This window comes from Protobothrops mucrosquamatus, unplaced genomic scaffold (genome assembly GCF_001527695.2).
Source record: "Protobothrops mucrosquamatus isolate PMUCROS unplaced genomic scaffold, P.Mucros_1.0 scaffold1045, whole genome shotgun sequence".
Classification (NCBI taxonomy): domain Eukaryota; kingdom Metazoa; phylum Chordata; class Lepidosauria; order Squamata; family Viperidae; genus Protobothrops; species Protobothrops mucrosquamatus.
This window is the reverse complement of record NW_015387277.1, coordinates 183,034-200,799: the sequence shown is the minus strand read 5'-3', so window position 1 is coordinate 200,799 and position 17,766 is coordinate 183,034. Positions and strand designations below refer to the sequence as shown.

General features: G+C 40.0%; 1 protein-coding gene across 1 annotated transcript in view; it reads right to left on the bottom strand.

Annotated features, from left to right (window-relative positions):
* The window catches only part of CCDC171 (coiled-coil domain containing 171), a 183,881-nt gene that overhangs the window by 142,139 nt on the left and 23,976 nt on the right, over positions 1 to 17,766 (bottom strand). The window contains exons 7-10 of the mRNA XM_029284871.1: positions 15,399 to 15,545; positions 9,903 to 9,995; positions 7,612 to 7,772; positions 4,741 to 4,879 (exon numbers count right to left, since the gene is read on the bottom strand). Of these exons, the coding sequence (XP_029140704.1) occupies positions 4,741 to 4,879; positions 7,612 to 7,772; positions 9,903 to 9,995; positions 15,399 to 15,545 (540 nt within the window). The remainder of the gene's footprint in view (positions 1 to 4,740; positions 4,880 to 7,611; positions 7,773 to 9,902; positions 9,996 to 15,398; positions 15,546 to 17,766) is intronic.

Here is a 17,766-nt window from a genome sequence, read left to right as displayed (position 1 = left end):
GTCTTGGTGGTTCTTTGGTTGGGCTGTTTATTGTCAGCTTGTTCAGCTGTTCTTGATTGGAATATTGTTTGTGTGTCCATGTGTGTCCATGAATACCAACTAACAGCAAGAAGATATAATGAAAACTTCTTAATTTCACAGCACCTGGACAGAATTAGCCATAGGTTCAACTGTGAACGATGACCAGTCTAGACCAAGTCAAGTCCAAATATGCTAGAAAATTCCTGGAAGCCTGGCACTCTTAACAAATCGGTCATCAACAATCACATAGACATAAACAACATTTATGTACTATTCAAAAGAGGCACTCAACAAGCCAAAAAGGGAACAGAAAGACCAAAACACCTCCCCACCAGCAATCAACACCAAGATTAACATTAGATAATCAAAAGCCGCCAAACAGTAAACAGCCCCAACCGAAGAACCACCAAGACCACTCCCATCAATACCAACAGAGCAAGCCACTAGAATTTAAAATGAGAACAAACCAACTCCCTACTACCACTGATAATGTTACCTAGTTAGGGTAATGAAATGTCAGCAAAAAAAAACCAAGCAAGCTCGGGCAGCCCTATCTACCTGCAAGGCAACCATGTCCATGTCGAACCCAAAACTGAACGTGAAGCAAGAATGAAGTGGATCTAAAAAAATTAGCCTTCAAACAGTATCTCCAGGCTGGTTGCAACCATTCATCCAGCTTATTTCTAGGTCTAGGATTAAAGAAATTATTTAATATTATAATTCCTTTTATTATTTGAAGCAATTGAAAATGGGCCTTGGAACGAAGCCCTATTCCACTTCAGTTCTTCCCATTCATTTTACTAATAGTCATCACAGCTTATTAACTAGAGTAAGAATTTAGTGTTAGGCAAAAGTAACCAAAGCAAAGGCATAACCTTTAATCATGGTCAAATCACCTATAGAAAGATGGGGCAAGTATTTAATCCCGTGGCCTAATTATATCCTTCAATCATGCTTCACAATTGCATTAGAATCCCTCGGAGTCCTTGGCAATGCAAATACATTATGAAATACGTTTTAATCCCTGAAAGCAAAAGTTACAAATAAAGAGATTAAATTTCATATACTGTGGATGATTACAGTGAACCACTTATCAAACAACTTGCTACATGGAGTTTCTAAATGAAATATGAAATCTCTGTGGAAGGTACACTTCAATTCAACCAGGATGAATTTTTTAGCCAGTATGCATATGAGGTCAGACTAGATAATTGTAATAGTCCCCTAACTGGTCTTAAAAGTATATGAATTTAAATTGCTTCCATACTTAATAGACTAGAAGCAGCTAAAGGGTATCCAAATTATGGTCAGTGAATGAGACCACAAAGAGGTTTAATACCAGTTGGGGCAGATAAAATAGCATGAGAGCACATAAACCTTTGATCCACAGAAGGTTCTTGAAATGGAGAAGTGCATTTAAATCTTTTCCAACAATGAATCGACTTGAGGTTTCCATTGTTCAATTTAAAGTTTGAACATTTTTTCCCCCAACAAAGCAAGGGAGTACATCTTTTCTCTCTCTCTTCAAAATCAGAGAGAAAATACAGTTTACTGTTTTCATAGTATAGCCCTGTGCAAGAACGGATCCGCAAAAAGAGGAAAGCTTATCTAATAGTAATAATCTGAAGGTAAAGTTCTGTTGGCAACCCAGGAACCAATAGGTATGCTAGGATTTGAAAGGAATAGACTCAAACTAGAGTGAATTGCCAAAAAGGAATTTTTTAACTTAATATTAATGTTAACAGAGAAACATATACCAATTCACATCCCTTCAGCATTCCAGGAACTCTCAGAATAATAGCAGACACCTTCTGAAGCCAGTAATATACAGCACCCTCCAAAGATTTTGAGTCTACATCAAGGTACAAATTGTTTTGGCATCTTTTGATACTTTTCTTAAGGAACAAGGAGAACAAATAATAATACCTGGAGATTGGCCTGGTAACATATCCTCTCAAGAACTTTAGACAGCGGTATTTCCAAGCAAGGATATTTCTAGAGAAGACAAAGGTCTCTAGTAGACAGCACCTACAGATGATCTGACTCTATACTTTGGGGGAGTGACAATTTATGAGAACTATTGCTCTTAGGCAAGTATTGTTCCCCCTTATTTTGGAAGATGTTATATTACGGAGCATGTGTTGTTTTCTTTACCTTAATGTTACAAGTAAAAATACAGATACAACACAGGATTAACCAAAGAGTGGTACAATCCACAAAGGTCTGCCAAGTAGCTTCTTTCAAATAAACATTTGGAAAAATACACATATTGCCTCCACCAGCTAAATAACACTTTCTACATTGTTACTTCCAGCATGTACAAGGAGGAAAAAAGGGGTCCATATTACTTACTCCTCAACAATATTCCATGGTGCCAATATAAATGTGGGAGCAGCAAATTTTATCTTGCTCTTGCACATTAAATACTTCTCAGTCCATACATTATACTAAATTAAGCAGCTCAGTGCAAAAATGAGACCAACTGATTATAGCATTAAAAACAAAAAACCTGGCACTTCTGAGGAAGAAATGGTGAACTGAAGACAGCTTCATTTTTAGAGAACAAGATTGTTAAAAGTAAAAGGAAGGAATATAAAATTGGTTTATCTGATCAAGGTTAAAATAGATATGTTGCTATCTCTGGTTTGCCTTTTCCTGATCAGGACAATAAGGTTTTAAGGATTTGTTTATAGATTAAAAATGGGATATGAGAAGAAGGGATCATTTGTTGTATTTTAAGAGAAAGTAATAAGTTACAAAAATTGTTTACATTTATATTGATGATGGGTGATATCATATCTTTGTATATATCTGTTCTTTTTCTTTACTATATGGTATTATTTTTTCTTTTGTTTCTATTTTTCTATTTTTTTCTCTGTCCTCTTTTCTTCTTTTTCTTTTTAATTTGTATTACTTTCTTTTTAATTATAGGTTTGATAACATGACTATTAAAACCCTTATTTATTTCACATCTAACAAACGTCGTTCCTTGAGTGATTTTTCAATTGTTTTAAAGCAGAACAATATTCTGAAAAACAATCTATTTTTAAACAAGCAGTCAAATTTAGCTTTAAAATGTAAGGAAAAGATATCAAGAAACAAATATTTAAGTGTTAAGGACTTGGAAATCTCTTTTATTCTTAGTCCACTTGTATGTGAACATGGAGCCACTGAGTACTTAAATCTGTAGCATCTGGGCTTAGTTTAGAGAATTATTATTGATGATGGGTATGTGGGGGAAAAAACTACAGCATTAATGTGAAGTTGTAGTGAGAAAAACAGAATGCTCAAAGGTTAAAAAAATCTTTCCATCTATTTGGCCACACCTGTCACCTAATTAGAAAGAATTCTCCCTCTTAATATTGAAAAACATAATCATTCAATGAAGCAGAGGCCCAAGACAGTCAAAAAGAAATATGCCTTCCCACATTACCTATTTAACCAATGGAATTCACTACTGCAGGATACAATGGTAGCTACCAACCTGATCTGCTTAAAAAGGGATTAGGCAAATAAGGGATAAGGCTCCAATAACTACAATAAAATGTAGTTTTCTTCTTTCTTATTAGTAGCTGGAAAACATTAGGAAGAGGTAGCTGTTACCCTTTTTTAGGTTTCTGGTAGTTAGAGATGGCTAGCTACCACAGGAAACAGAATATTGGACTAAACAAGGCTCCCCTTACTAGTATGCTCCTAGCTATTTTGCAACTTAATTGATAGGAAATTAAAAATGATATTGAGAATATTATGTGGAACAGAACCCTTTTCCTTCCCGTTCAGCTGATGAAATGCAGCTGTTTCACGGGTGCTGTTTAAAGAGCCATTGCATATTTCATTTTAAGACCCTGCAAGGATCTGGATCCATAGCCATCTTTAACAAACATTACAAACATCTCACAGTTAAGTTTGGTACCTAATGAAATGTAGAAAGTTTCCACAATTTGGGAATCATGATGAATTTTGATTACACACGGTGATAGTAAAAGGGGTCAGAAACTGCTTACAGTAGAACACTTTAAATTAAATCACTTTTTTCATATTCCCAAGAATCCATTCACATAGCCTGAATAACTGAATTCCAGATCAGTAGATAAACTCCCTTTGTTCATGTATTTGGTGCAAACCAATCATGGATTCTTTGGCAAAGCTGCGCCAAACCTCAAGACAGCCGCATTCAGATTCAGGATAAACTTATTTTGAGGGTAAAATATGCAAATTAAAAGGTTAGGTTTAGTGATTATGCAGATTCATGAGTAGTGTATCCATAGCATGCAAAGAGTTGTGTAACGCAATGACTCAGAGAGCAACATGAAACACCCATACTCCTTCCTTCCCTAATTACAACATCTATTTTATTGGTCCTTAATGGACATTGTCAAACTCTACACTTACCCTGTCAAGCTGGCCACATTATTCATTTACAAATTGTTATTTCAAGAACAGACTTGGTTATGAGTCTGATATACATAGGCAAAGGATATCTTTTAAATCAGGAGTGTCCAATCTTGGTAACTCTGTGGATTCCAACTCCCAGAATTCCTCAGCTGGCTGGGGAATTCTGGGAGTTGAAGTCTACAAGTCTTAAAGTTGCCAAGATTAGACACCCTTTTGAATGCTTTTTTACAGAAAGGCCTTCTTAAAGAAAAGAGAAAAGAATCTAGCAATAAACATAGCATGTTCACCCCCAATAAAGGAAATGCCTCAAGGTTTCTCTCTTACCAGGAAAAGTTCAGCCTGTAATTCTTTGTAACTTTTTTCATTATCCTGGAGTGTCTCAGAGAGGTCTTTAATTACTTTCTTCTTTTCTTCTATCTCTTCGTTTAGATGTTTGTTTGCAGCTAGATACTCCCTTTCTAACCTGAAAAGACAGCCCAGCATTTTTTGAAAAGATTTAAATATGTTATATACTCTTCTCAATGAAACAACAATATTTCTATGCTATCATTTTGCTAACATTTAAGAAAACCAGAAAAAAATCTAAAGAAATGCTGAGATACCAATAGACAGTCATCAGCTATAGGTTGTTATTTATTTAGCGCATGGCATATCATACATGGACCAGCAATATATATTAACATTTCTATGAGGTGAATTGGGCACAACGGGTCAATGGATGTGGTAGCATTTAACTGTTCTAATAATCCAGTACATCTTCTGGGAATAATCAAATTCCGGTTATTTAAACTCATTGAATGGCATCAAATATATTTGACTAGCTAAAAGGTAAAATCTGAAATACAGGTAGTCCTCAGCTTACAACCATTCATTTAGTGATTGTTCGAAGTTACAACGGCACTGAAAAAAGTGACTTATGACCAATTTCTCACACTTACAACGTTGCAGCATCCCCGTGGTCAAATGCTTGGCAATTGGTTTATATGAACCAATATTTATGAGGGTTGCAGTGTCCCAGGGTCAGGCGATCACCTTTTGTGACCTTCTGACACACAAAGTCAATGGGGAGACCAGATTCACTTAACAACCCATATACTTAATTAACAACTGCAGTGATTCTCTTAACAACTGTGGCAAGAACATAATATGGGGAAAAAATCACGATATTACTATCTCGCTTAGCAACAGAAAGTTTGGGCTCAATTGTGGTTGTGGCTACCTGTAATAAACTGTGTTCATTTCATGTTCTTTACAATGAATACATTTCAAAATAACATGAAAAAATGTAATCCAAATGTAGGGACGAAGCGGGAATTAAGAAACAACTTACAGGCTCGTGTATTATTGTCTATAACTCACATGTGGAGATTCTAATACTGCTTTCTTGGGCCTTGCTATAATTACAACTACAGAGAAACTATTCCGGTGTCTGTACAATGAGTTATCTCCTTCTCTTTCAGGGAATTTAGGAAGGGTTTCACCAACAGGAAGATTTCTCCTCACATCTTGCTCCTAGCTATGGTGGCAAACTCTGCTGCTAGAGCTTCTCCAATATCAAAACAATATCGAAGAAAAGAGACATTTGTTTAAAGTATAAGAACCATAAAGTGAGGGGAACGGCAACCATCGTCAAGCCTTGCTATCCTTCTGCATTACCAACATGAATTCAGCAGGGCTAATATTATGTTCTTCTAGCGAAAGAATTCACACAGACCTTCCTACACCAGTGGGACTGCTTTGATGTATTGCAGTAGTAAACTGTCAAGGATATTCTGATAAGAAGACAGCAACCATTTGGAGTATAGTTATAAAGGAGAATTTTTATGGGGTTTTTTTTTTCAGTTTCTACCGCAATATACATATCTATCACTTAACAGAATATTCAAACAATATTGCAATTCTGGACTAACATATTGAAAATTACTAACAGATCCGCTTAGAAATCTAAAAGAATCAATAAATCATATTTTGTCTGAAGCTTGAAACCAACATCCTGGAAGAGAACAATCTGATCAATATCTGATGAGTGATGTAAGAAAAAAATGGTGTCTGATGTTATCTATGAAATATTTTAGTTGGGCTATTTGTAATCAGGGTAAAATAACATGGAGGGAATTGGTAGTGTCTTTTTAATACCAGATACATTAAAGAAAGAATTCTGTAAGATAACTTCTAGTGTGGGGTGAGACCATTTTTTTAAAAATCAAGACAGGAAAATTCAGAAAGATTTACTCAACATGTTCTTTAATGTACATTATTGCATTTTTTTATTTTGATTTTATTTTCTATATTTCCCAATTCTGGCCTGGCATGAATTAACTCAGTCCTGTACTAACTCTTCCTACAAGCAGGAAGAGGGTTTGTTTTAACATTCCTAAGCGAGGGAGGGAGGAGGGAAAGAGTGGAAAAAAGAAAGGAAGGAAATGTTTTAAACGCTAACTTGAGTTCTCATTTTGCACATTATACTAAATCAGTAGTAGTCAATTATAGCCCTTTTAGAATGAAGACTAACTCTATGAATCTATATCTAGAGAGAGAGAGAGAGAGAGAGAGAGAGAGATCTATAAAGTTTATTAATAAAATTGTTGCATATTTTCAAATATTAATTTAACTAACATTTATTGCTTTTTAGGGAGCTAAATATTGTCCCAAATGCTCAACATCTATTTTTAGTATCACTACAAAAGGCTATTCCAGGGGGTACATATCAGAGAATGTATCAGAAAATCCAATTAAGCTTTGGTTCATTTTTCTCAATAAATAAATGAACAAGTGTAATTTGTTTAATTGGGTTCTCTTTATATTGTTTTGGAACATATGTGTGTGGAACATGACACATTTTAGTCATCTTTATGCCGAAATATTGAAAATTCCAAAGGTTTCACAAACTGTTAAGCGTTGCTTAAGCACTGAACAATCTACAAGTTAAACCAAAACACTTGGCGAAATATTGCAGCCTAAGTCTTAAAAGGGATCCGTAGGCATGGAATTTTTTTAGGATTGTGAAAAATGACCACACAGGGGCCAAATCACACAGCAACTCCATTAACTCCATATCACATCACCCCATTTAAAGTCACCATCCGCTCTGTGCTGTGTGAGTTATAGGGGGGGGGGAACAGATGAGTATTTTGTGGACTGGTGTGAGTCTTTCCCCTCAAATGCCAATTCTCAGTCAGGAAAGAAGCCACTCACATGTCGAATTTTTCCAGGCTGTCGTGAGCATTTCGCTTCTCTCTCTCATAGGCATTTTCCACCTCTCTAAATTTGCCTTTGAACATTTCCAAGTCAGAAACTGCTTCTGCTTGGCTGGCCTTCTCCACTTGCAAAGCTCCTTCAAGGTCTCGGATCCGCAACTGCAAAAATCACAGGAGAACAACAATCAAGATTACAAGAGGCTGCGGAGCTTCGCTTTCTGTCAGATCAAAATGAGGCAAGACAAAATGGCTAGGCCAAAATCATTCCACATACAGAGAAAGAGAGAGAGAGAGAGAGAGGTTTATATACATAAAGTCCAGGATAAGTGTAGCTTTTCAACCACCCGATCACCATAGTTAGGTAAAAGAAATACTGGCTATGATGAACTCGGATTAACGTTGACAGGCAATCACAATGCGGTTAAGAGAATGGGTGAATTCAGGGCCATGTATAATATTCTCCGATCCCACTTGCCCAATCAGAGTCAGCTTCTGCTGCCCTTAACCATGACTCTGTTGGAGCATGATCAATAGAAAAATCAAAGCACCGAGACGTGTACACACCACAGTGCAAACAGTTCAAAACATTTGAAAAGAATTATTTGGATCCAACAGATTCTACACAGGAAAAAAAATGAGAGAGAAAATTGATGAAAAAAAAATGCTTATCAGCACTGCTTAGCTTTTTTTTTTTTCAGGAAATATGCATCTTTCTTAGTTATTACTGGATAAACAGTGCACAAAAGGCTGGTGTTTTGTACAGCGTTCTGGTATTTGGCAGTGGGGCAAAAGATCTTATGATATAAATTATTTAGGACACAGGTTTAAACACATTCCTTCACAGGGCCTTGGTTCAGAATTTGACACAGAGCTGAGAAAGCATGTAGAATCAACATGGCAAGCTTCTAAGATTTATTTGCTCGGAAACATATATATTTCATGACTAAGATGGAAAAGCGACATGATATCCTTTGGGCAGCATTTTGCCTTAGTATTTGTAATCCAAAATCCCTCTAGAGCAGACATGTCAAACACAAGGATGCGGCCCGTGAAGTGGTTTCATGTGGCCCGCAAAGCCATCCTGGAAACAGTGAGGGAACGGCTCCCGCTGCCTTGACCCTGGCCAGCCGGGAGCCAATGTACAATTTTGTGGTGGCCATCTATGCTGAAACGCATTCAGTCTTAGCTCCACAAGGCCGTCTAGAAACAGCGAGGGACCAGCCCCTGCCACGTCGGCCCCGCTCCCTGGGTGCATGCTGGGGAGGTGTCACCCTTTGTGAGGAATGAAGAAATGGACCATGCCTTGGTGCTTGCCCCAGTCCCACCCTCTTCTGCCAGAGACCTTCAGATCTATCCCACTCCTGCCCAGGCCCCCACAGGCACCCTTGACACGAACGATGTAGAGCTGGCCATGCCCACCCAGTAGGCCACTCACTCCATCCACGCCCACCCAGTAGGCCACACCCACCCTGGCAGCACCCACCCGGCCCTCCCGAGGGCAACCGCAATGCTGATGCGGCCCTCAATGAAATTGAGTTTGACACCCCTGCTCTAGAGGCATTCATAGAACATAGAATAATGGAGTTGGAAGGGACCACGGAGGTCTTCTAGTCCAATCCCCTGCTGGAGCAGGAGACCTTGTATCATTTCAGACAAATGGTTGTCCAGTCTCTTTTGGAAAGCCTTCAGTGATGGAGCACCCAAAACTTCGAAAGGCAAGTTATTCCAGTCCCTTGTCATTTTCTCCAGATCAGCTTTAAGAATTCAGTTCAGTTCCTAGACTTGAAAGCAGGATATGCAGCTAGTTACAGAACTTGAATTATGAGGAATTCTGCTTTAGGATGAATTTTGATATCATCAGAGGAAGACAAACAGACAAATGATGACAAAGGCAACAAATATAGTCCTATAGCCAACTCGACTCTATTTATCACCCTTGAATCATAATTTACAGATTTAACCTTAGGAGAATAACTGTTGATCCAGCCTGATATGATGACCAGTGAGGCTACATCAATTTAGGAATCAACCTGAGGTGTTTTAAACTTCACTTTGCCTTGCCGATTGAGGCATAAAACCCTCCCATTTGTCCAGCACGTTCTATTTTATTAATTAGTTACAAACCAATTGTCCAAATACTTTCAAGGAATTGTTCTTTAAAGATGATTACATTTCATACACAAAAACATAAAATTCAATGTAAAACAATTAAACATGTGCCAACAATCCAGGTGTGCAAAAAGCCTGCAATGCACTTATCGATTCCATATGATTCTTTTCTCAATTTACCTGAATTATTTCAGAATTAAATTTGGATTCCAGATGTGCCGCCCTCTCGGCCTCAATGTTTTCCTCCAGTTTTTTTACTCTGGCCATAGCTAGCTGTTAAAAAAGTTAATAAGAAATTAACAACGCACACATCTCAAGTACTTCCCTAAACTCTCGGTTTAAAAGTACTATTTAATATCAATCCAAATTGTGCTTAACTGCATTGGCTCCTAACTACTTCCAGATTGGTTCATGAAATTTATCTTGTTTTGTGAAGTTTTACAAGGGCCACATTCAGCATACCTAAGTGGTCTTCTTCTCATATATAAATAACCAGATATTTGTTTCCTAAGAACTTTATTGAATATGCCGTAGTAGTAGAATATTCAGAATCAATTATCATACAAATATACTGATCTCAAACACATTTTAATCTACCGTATTCTGTTTTAAAAACCCACTGAGGGTTATTTTATTTTGCTTAACTTTGGCCTCTATGGTTGTGACACTTTCTCTACTGTGGCCATGTTTTTAAATCTCTCCATTTTTTTTTATTATAAATTGAGTTTTATAATAAAAGAATATCTGTGCAAAACTATTCAGAGAGGCATTTCAGAATGCCAGTAAAATGCCCTTGAAATACATGGCTCAAAGCACACGCCACTTCAGCAGGATGGTCCACGTGTCAATTGCCCTTGAATCCATATAGATAGCTCTAGGCCAGGGGTAGGCAACCTTGGCTCTTTTATGACTCATGGACTTCAACTCCCAGAATTCCTGAGCCAGCAAGGCTCAGCATGGAAACCTCTCCCTTTCCCCTCAGCATGGCTGGCTCAGGAATTCTGGGAGTTGAAGTCCACGAGTCATAAAAGAGCCAAGGTTGCCTACCCCTGCCCTAGGCAGATGATCACGATTGAGCCCAAAAAATTCTGTAGCTAAGCAAGACAGTTGCTAAGTGAGTTTTATCCCATTTTGCGACCTTTCCTGCCACAGTTGTTAGGTGAATCACTGCAGTTGTTAAGTTAGTAACACGGTTGTTAAATGAATCTGGCTTCCCTGTTGATTTTGCTCATCAAAAGGTTGCTTAAGGCGATCACATGACCCTGGGACACTGCAACAGTAGCAAGTGTGAAAAAGGGTCACGGGAAAACTCTTTTTATTATGCTAATATTTATTATATTTTATTATGCTAATATTTATTATATTTTATTATGCTAATATTTATTATATTTTACTATGTTAATATTTATTATATTTTATTATGCTAATATTTTTTCCCGTGCAATTGTAACTTCAAAAAAAATCACTAAACAGATAGTTGTAAGTTGAGGGCTACCTATACGTTCATGGCATGTAACAGTTCTTGTGGTAACTACCCTGAATTTGAATTTTGAAGAGAGGCTTCCATGAAGTACACCTCTAAATGGTTTACATAGCCTCAATAATCAATACAGGTAATCCTTGTTGAACAACATTCAATGACTGTTCAAAGCTATGACAGCGCTGAATGAGGAGGACTTATGACAGGTCCTCATTGTCAAAGCCATTACAGCAGGGGTCCTCAAACTTGGCCACTTTAAGACTTGTGGACTTCAACTCCCAGAATTCCCCAGCCAGCCATTCCCCCCTGCATTACAGCATCACATGATCATAATTTGGGTCTTCTGACACTGCAGCATCCTGCAATCATGATCACCAGCTGACTTCCAACAAGCAAAGCCAATGGGGAAACCTGCAGGTCACAAATGGCAAATCACGGTGACCACAGCACACTGCAACCACACAGGATTTGCCTAATGAAGGCAAATGGAACTGCCACAACTCTCATCGTAAGTTGGCGCAGTCGTGAAACATCAAGCTTTACAACCAGGAGGCTTAGCAACAGAGTTGCCCATCTCAATCGCCATCTTTAAGTGATAACTACCTGTGCACTTGTAGAAAATCTAACAAAGACATGAACAGAACAGAATAACAGAATTGGAAAGAACCTTGGAGATCTTCTAGTCCAACCCCCTGCACAAGCAGGAGACCCCGTACCATTCCAGACAAATGGCTGTCTAATCTCTTCTTAAAAGCCTCCAGTGATGGAGCGCACACAGCTTCTATAAGGCAAGCTCTTCCACTGGTTAACTGTTCTCACTATTAGGAAATTTCTCCTTAGTCCTTAGGACAGGCATGTCAAACTTGCGACATCACGTGACGTCGTGCGACATATTGCGACTTTTCCCCCATTGCCAGCAATGGGGTGGGGCACGGTTTCGGCGTGATGCATCCAGCCCACGGGCCGGCAGTTTGACGTGCCTGTTCTAGGAGCTATGAGCTAACAAATAAATAGACTTTGTCATTATTTTGTTCCAAAAATACACATTTTCAGAGTGGATTGCTTAAAAATTTATTCCTAGTTTTTCTTTGAAACAAAATTAAGATTCTCTGGCTCTTCTAAAAGAAATGGGTAAACTGTTTTGACACTGACTTGTCTGAAATGGTATCGGGCAGGGGAGTCAAACTCAATTTCACTGAGGGCCGCATCAGCACTGCGGTTGCCCTGGGGGGGCAGGGGTGTGTGGCCAGAGTGGGTGCAGCCTACTGGGTGGGCGTGGATGGAGTGGGTGTGGCCTGCTGGGTGGGCGTGGCCAGTTCTACATCATTCGCGTCAAAGGTGCCTATGGGGGCCTGGGCAGGAGTGGGACAGATCTGAGGGTCTCTGGCAGAAAGGGGTGGGACCGGGGCAAGTGCCAAGACATGGTCCACCGGGGCAAGTGCCAAGATGGCCACCACAAAATTGTACATTGGCTCCCGGCCGGCCTGGGCCAGGGCCAAGGCAGCGGGGGCCATTCCCTCACTGTTTCCAGGATGGCTTCGTGGGCCACATGAAACCACTTCGCAGCCCGCATCCGGCCCCCGGGCGTTGTGTTTGACATGTCTGGTATAGGGTTTCCTGCCTGAGCAGGAGGTTGGGCTAGAAGACCTCCAAGGTCCCTTCCAACTCTGTAATTTTGTATTCGGATAACATCCATACTAGTTAAAACATACACACCTAAACACATTAAGACCCATTATTTCTTCCAGCTCCTAATGGTACCATCCACATCAAGACACTGGAAAAAATAAAGACTTATTTATAAAGTCCATGCAGAAGTTGTTTGGCAGCATGTGCTAACTCCATTAAAAAGAATCTTTGGAAGCCAGAAGGGGGTATTTCTATTTACAGCACATTTCACTTTTATAGGATTTTGGCAGGTAAATAAATCAAATTAGGACTCCAGTTCCAGATAACTGAGCTGGCAGCCTCTTAATTCATAAAACATAATCACCTAATAATTTATTCAGACTATAAATTCTTATCTCCTCCCCATAAACTTTTAAAATATTTCCTTCAATCCCAGATATTGGATGTTTACTTAATAAGTCCATACATAATAAACGCTACGTGACAAAACCAAAAAGAAAAAGAAACAAAAATTAAGCCAAGAGAGTGTGCATTCAAGAAATGCAAATTGCATATCAGCTGTTTTCTAGTTGTAATAGAGGCCTGAAAATGTGTTAAGGCTGAAAAAATGTTAAACTGAGGAATCAAGGATACTGAGATGTTAAATGTTCTCCAATGGACCTCAAAAACCACTAGAGGGCACCAAAGGAACACTAACACTAAAGCAACATTTCCTTTTGATATGAGATTGACCTGTGCTGGGTTTAAAAACTCCTTAATTGCCTAAAAGAAAAATAACTGAGCATTTAAAATAATCCCCAATACTCAGATTATCCTCTTCTTGGAAAATTTAAAGGACTTTCCATGTAAGATTGGGCAACAACTATCTCAAACTGCTAGGATGTGTTATGTAATGCCTTTGTTAATCTTTTCCGCTCTTCACCAGAACCACAAGCCATTTCATTTCATCTCCTTTGTAATTCCAGACTTTGAAAGTTTTTCCTAATTCAATATTAGCATAATAAAAAGGGTTATCTTTTAATTGTTGCTCTTTTTTAAAAAAAACTATCCCTGAACTGTAGATCCATAAGCCACAGTAAACTACAGTAGTTGCTCACTAAAAACTCTCCAGGGACTCTGTAAATTGTTTCCCACCTCTTTTTCTTTGTGTTCTAAGAAATAAAATATGTTATAACAGCACACTGATGATTTGGAGTGAATCCTATCTCTGTATCTACCCTCCCCATTTTATTCCTGGCACTCTTACCCAGCCTGATACACTCTGTATGTACAGGTACTCCTTGACTTACAACCGTTCGTTTAGTGACCGTTCAAAGCTACAATGGCACTGAAAACAGTGACTTATGATTGTTTTTCATATCAATGACCGTTGCAGCATCCCCATGGTCATGTGATTTACATTTGGATGCTTGACAACCAGTTGCAGCATCCCGGGCTCATGTGATCCCTTTTTGCAACCTTTTGACAAACGAAGTCAATGGGGAAGCCAGATTCATTTCACAACCGTGTTACTAATCTAACAACTGAGGTGATTTACTTAAGAAATGTGGCAAGAAAAGTTGTAAAATGAGGCAAAACGTATTTCCCACTTTGGCAATATAAATTTTGGGCTCAATTTTGGTTGTAAGTTGAGGACTACCTGTATCAGGGGTAGGCAACCTTGGCTCTTTTATGACTCGTGGACTTCAACTCCCAGAATTCCTGAGCCAGAATTCTGGGAGTTGAAGTCCACGAGTCATAAAAGAGCCAAGGTTGCCTACCAGTGACCTGTATTATAATGAATTATAATTTCTTGGACTGTGGATGATGGGAGCTGTGAAAGGCATCGGGCTGGAGAATGCTGCCTTGTGCTGATTTATTTCAGAGGTTATTCACGTAGCAGTTCAGGCCTCATCTATTTAGCCAATTACTGCTTATGCCACAGACTTCCTCCAAGGGGTACATAGGAAAAGGGAGACCTCGGTCAATCAACAGGATCCATTTAACTGGCAGGTGGGTATCACTTCCCTGTACCCGTTTGCCATTTTATTGAATATATCTGTATCTGTATCCATAAAGTCACTCAGCTGGCTTTGTAGCTAAAGTGGGACTAGAATTCACAGCCTCCTGGTTTCTAACGCCTGAACCACTAACAGATAAACCTTTGAAATAAAACCCCTTCTTTAAAAATTATCAATAAGAGGCTGTATCAGGACAAAGCCAAGTACTAACAGAATGTAACACAACGCAAAACAGAACATGAGCTGACCAAAATCTACCTCTCCTGTGACTGGAAATTTCTGGCCAAAGCCCAAGGCCTCTTACAGGGATTTATAAACCGGTTTACACGGAAGCTGTGCAAACGAGAAAAGCCTCCTTTATCTGACTTGAATTACGGAAGAAGCTGATTTTAAAACATTTTTCTTTCCTTTAGGCCTTTCACTGGTATTGCCTTATCGTCTTTTACTCCAAAGGGCCTTGACAAGGTCGCCTTTCTATCAATAGCTCCTTTGCAGTGAAACAAACCCCAGGAACAGAACGGAAGGCAGCTATCAGCTACCAACCTCATTCCTTGGTGACGTTCTTACCTCAAGTTCTTTCCTAAGTCGAGCCTCCCTCTCAACGCCGAACTGAAGTTCGCTGGCCTGTCGCTTCAAGGCTTCCGAACAGCCACAGTGTTCTCTTTCCAGCTCTTGCACTTTTTTGTGGACATTCTGCACCGTGCTGGTGCTTTCCTGGTGGGAGAGTCATAATTAGTTCTACCTTCAGCATTTTCCCCCCGAAGAGAAAGATTTGGAAACAGTTTACCCTTGGTCTTTAAAATCTAGGAGTAGGCCCAAGAGTCCTCAGACAATTCAGAACCACCCATTAATTGGCATAGTTGTCCCAGTGAAAGGTCCCCATTGTTGTTGTCTACCAGTTGCCCCAAGCATCATTACTTAGAAGCAGGAGCTGCACTGTCAACAAGGCTTCTAAGTAAAAACATTTTAAGGGATTTTTTTCCATAATACCTAAAGAATTTCCATTTATTTATGATATCTAGAGCAGGGCTTTTCAACCTTTTCATCCATTGTACCACTTTTAGGATATGGCAATATCCAAGTACCACCAGTCGCCTAGCAAGGTGTCAAAAACTTGACCCCCCCCAAAAAAATAGGAAAAAAGTGATAAAGCACAGGTAGTCCTCGACTTACAACAGTTCACTTAGTGACTGTTCGAAGTTACAATGGCACTGAAAAAAGTGCCCCCCAAGCCACAGCCGAGCAAGACACCTGCCTGCCCACCTAGCGGCGCTCTTCCTCCTGTCTGAGGTTTTCATTGTTGTGAGCATTTCTGTTGAGGATTGGCAGCGGGGGAGGGGTGGGGGAGTGTTTGGTTTTTATTTCCCCTGTCTGCTGGGTGGTTGCAGCAGGTTTTGGTCACTTCACATGACCCTGGGACACTGTGACCGTCATAAATATGAATCAGTTGCCAAGCATCTGAATGTGAATCACAAGACCCTGGAGATCCTGCAACATTCCAGCTGATCGGCGCTTCTGGGCTCAGCAGAAGCACCAGGATCAGCGCTGAGCTCCAGCTGGAGCCTGGTGCTGATCCTGGCGCTTCCACTGAGCCCTGACAGCCCCGAAGAAGCGCTGATCAGCTGGAAAGCGGCACTGATCCTGGCGCTTCTGCTGAGCCCTGACAGCCCTGCAGCTCCAGCCATCTCTCGCTCAGGCTTGTGCGGTGCTACCACCGGTTCAGCTCATTCCCCTCCCCCACTACTTTTCTAGGATGGTCGCGTACCACCTGCCAGGTGCCAAAGTACCACAGGTGGTACCCGTACCACTGGTTGAAAAGCCCTGATCTAGAGCAGGGGTCTCCAACCTTGGCACCTTTAAGACTTGTGGACTTCAACTCCCAGAATTCCTCAGCCAGCTTTGCTGGCTTTGCTGGCTGAGGAATTCTGGGAGTTGAAGTCCACAAGTCTTAAAGGTGCCAAGGTTGGAGACCCCTGCTCTAGAGGTTCACATTGCCATTTTAACTGTTTCAACTTGAGATTTGTCACAGGCATGCATAACAGAGTATAGTTAGTCCTCGACTTACGACCACAATTGAGCCCAAAATTTCTGTTGCTAAGTGAGACATTTGTTAAGTGAGTTTTGCCCCATTTTATGGCCTTTCTTGCCTCAGTTGTTAAGTGAACCATTGCAGTTGTTAAGTTAGTAGCCCGGTTGTTAAGTGAATCTGGCGTCCCCATTGACTTTGCTCGTCAGAAGGTCGTAAAAGGGGATCACATGTTCTCAGGACACTGCAAAGGTCATAAATATGAGTCAGTTGCCAAGTGTCTGAATTTGGATCACACAACCATGGGGATGCTGCAACACTCATAAGTGTGAAAAATGGTCATAAGTCACTTTTTTCAGTGATGTTGTAACTTTAAGCAGTCACTAAATGAACTGTTGTAAGTCAAGGACTACCTGTACGTCTAGGTCAGGGGGTGTCAAACTGCTGGCCCGCGGGCCAGAGGCATCATAGCGAAACTGCGCCCACCCCATTGCCGGCAATGGAAAAAAAGTCGCGCTACGTCATGACACGTCATGTGATGTTGCGAGTTGGACACCCGTGGTCTAGGTAATAATAGCAGGACTAAAATTATTTTATCAACAATACAGTATTTTTTAATTTATTCCTTTCTTTTATATTCCACATTTTTGCCTGTAGGCCTCAAGCCAGTGCTTCTGTTTCGTTTTCCGCTCAGCCAATGTCTGCCACCTGAGTGTAAGTGCCAGTTTGCACTGACACTAGCCCACAGTTACCATATTTCAATGGAGATTTGTATGCGGGTCCCTCCACAAGAAATCCTATACTTATCCATTAGTCCTTGCTGATCCCTTTTATTTCCTAACAACAGACACCCACATGCAGTCATCTACACTATGTGATCAACTGTGCTTAACATGAGATGTGTAGTCC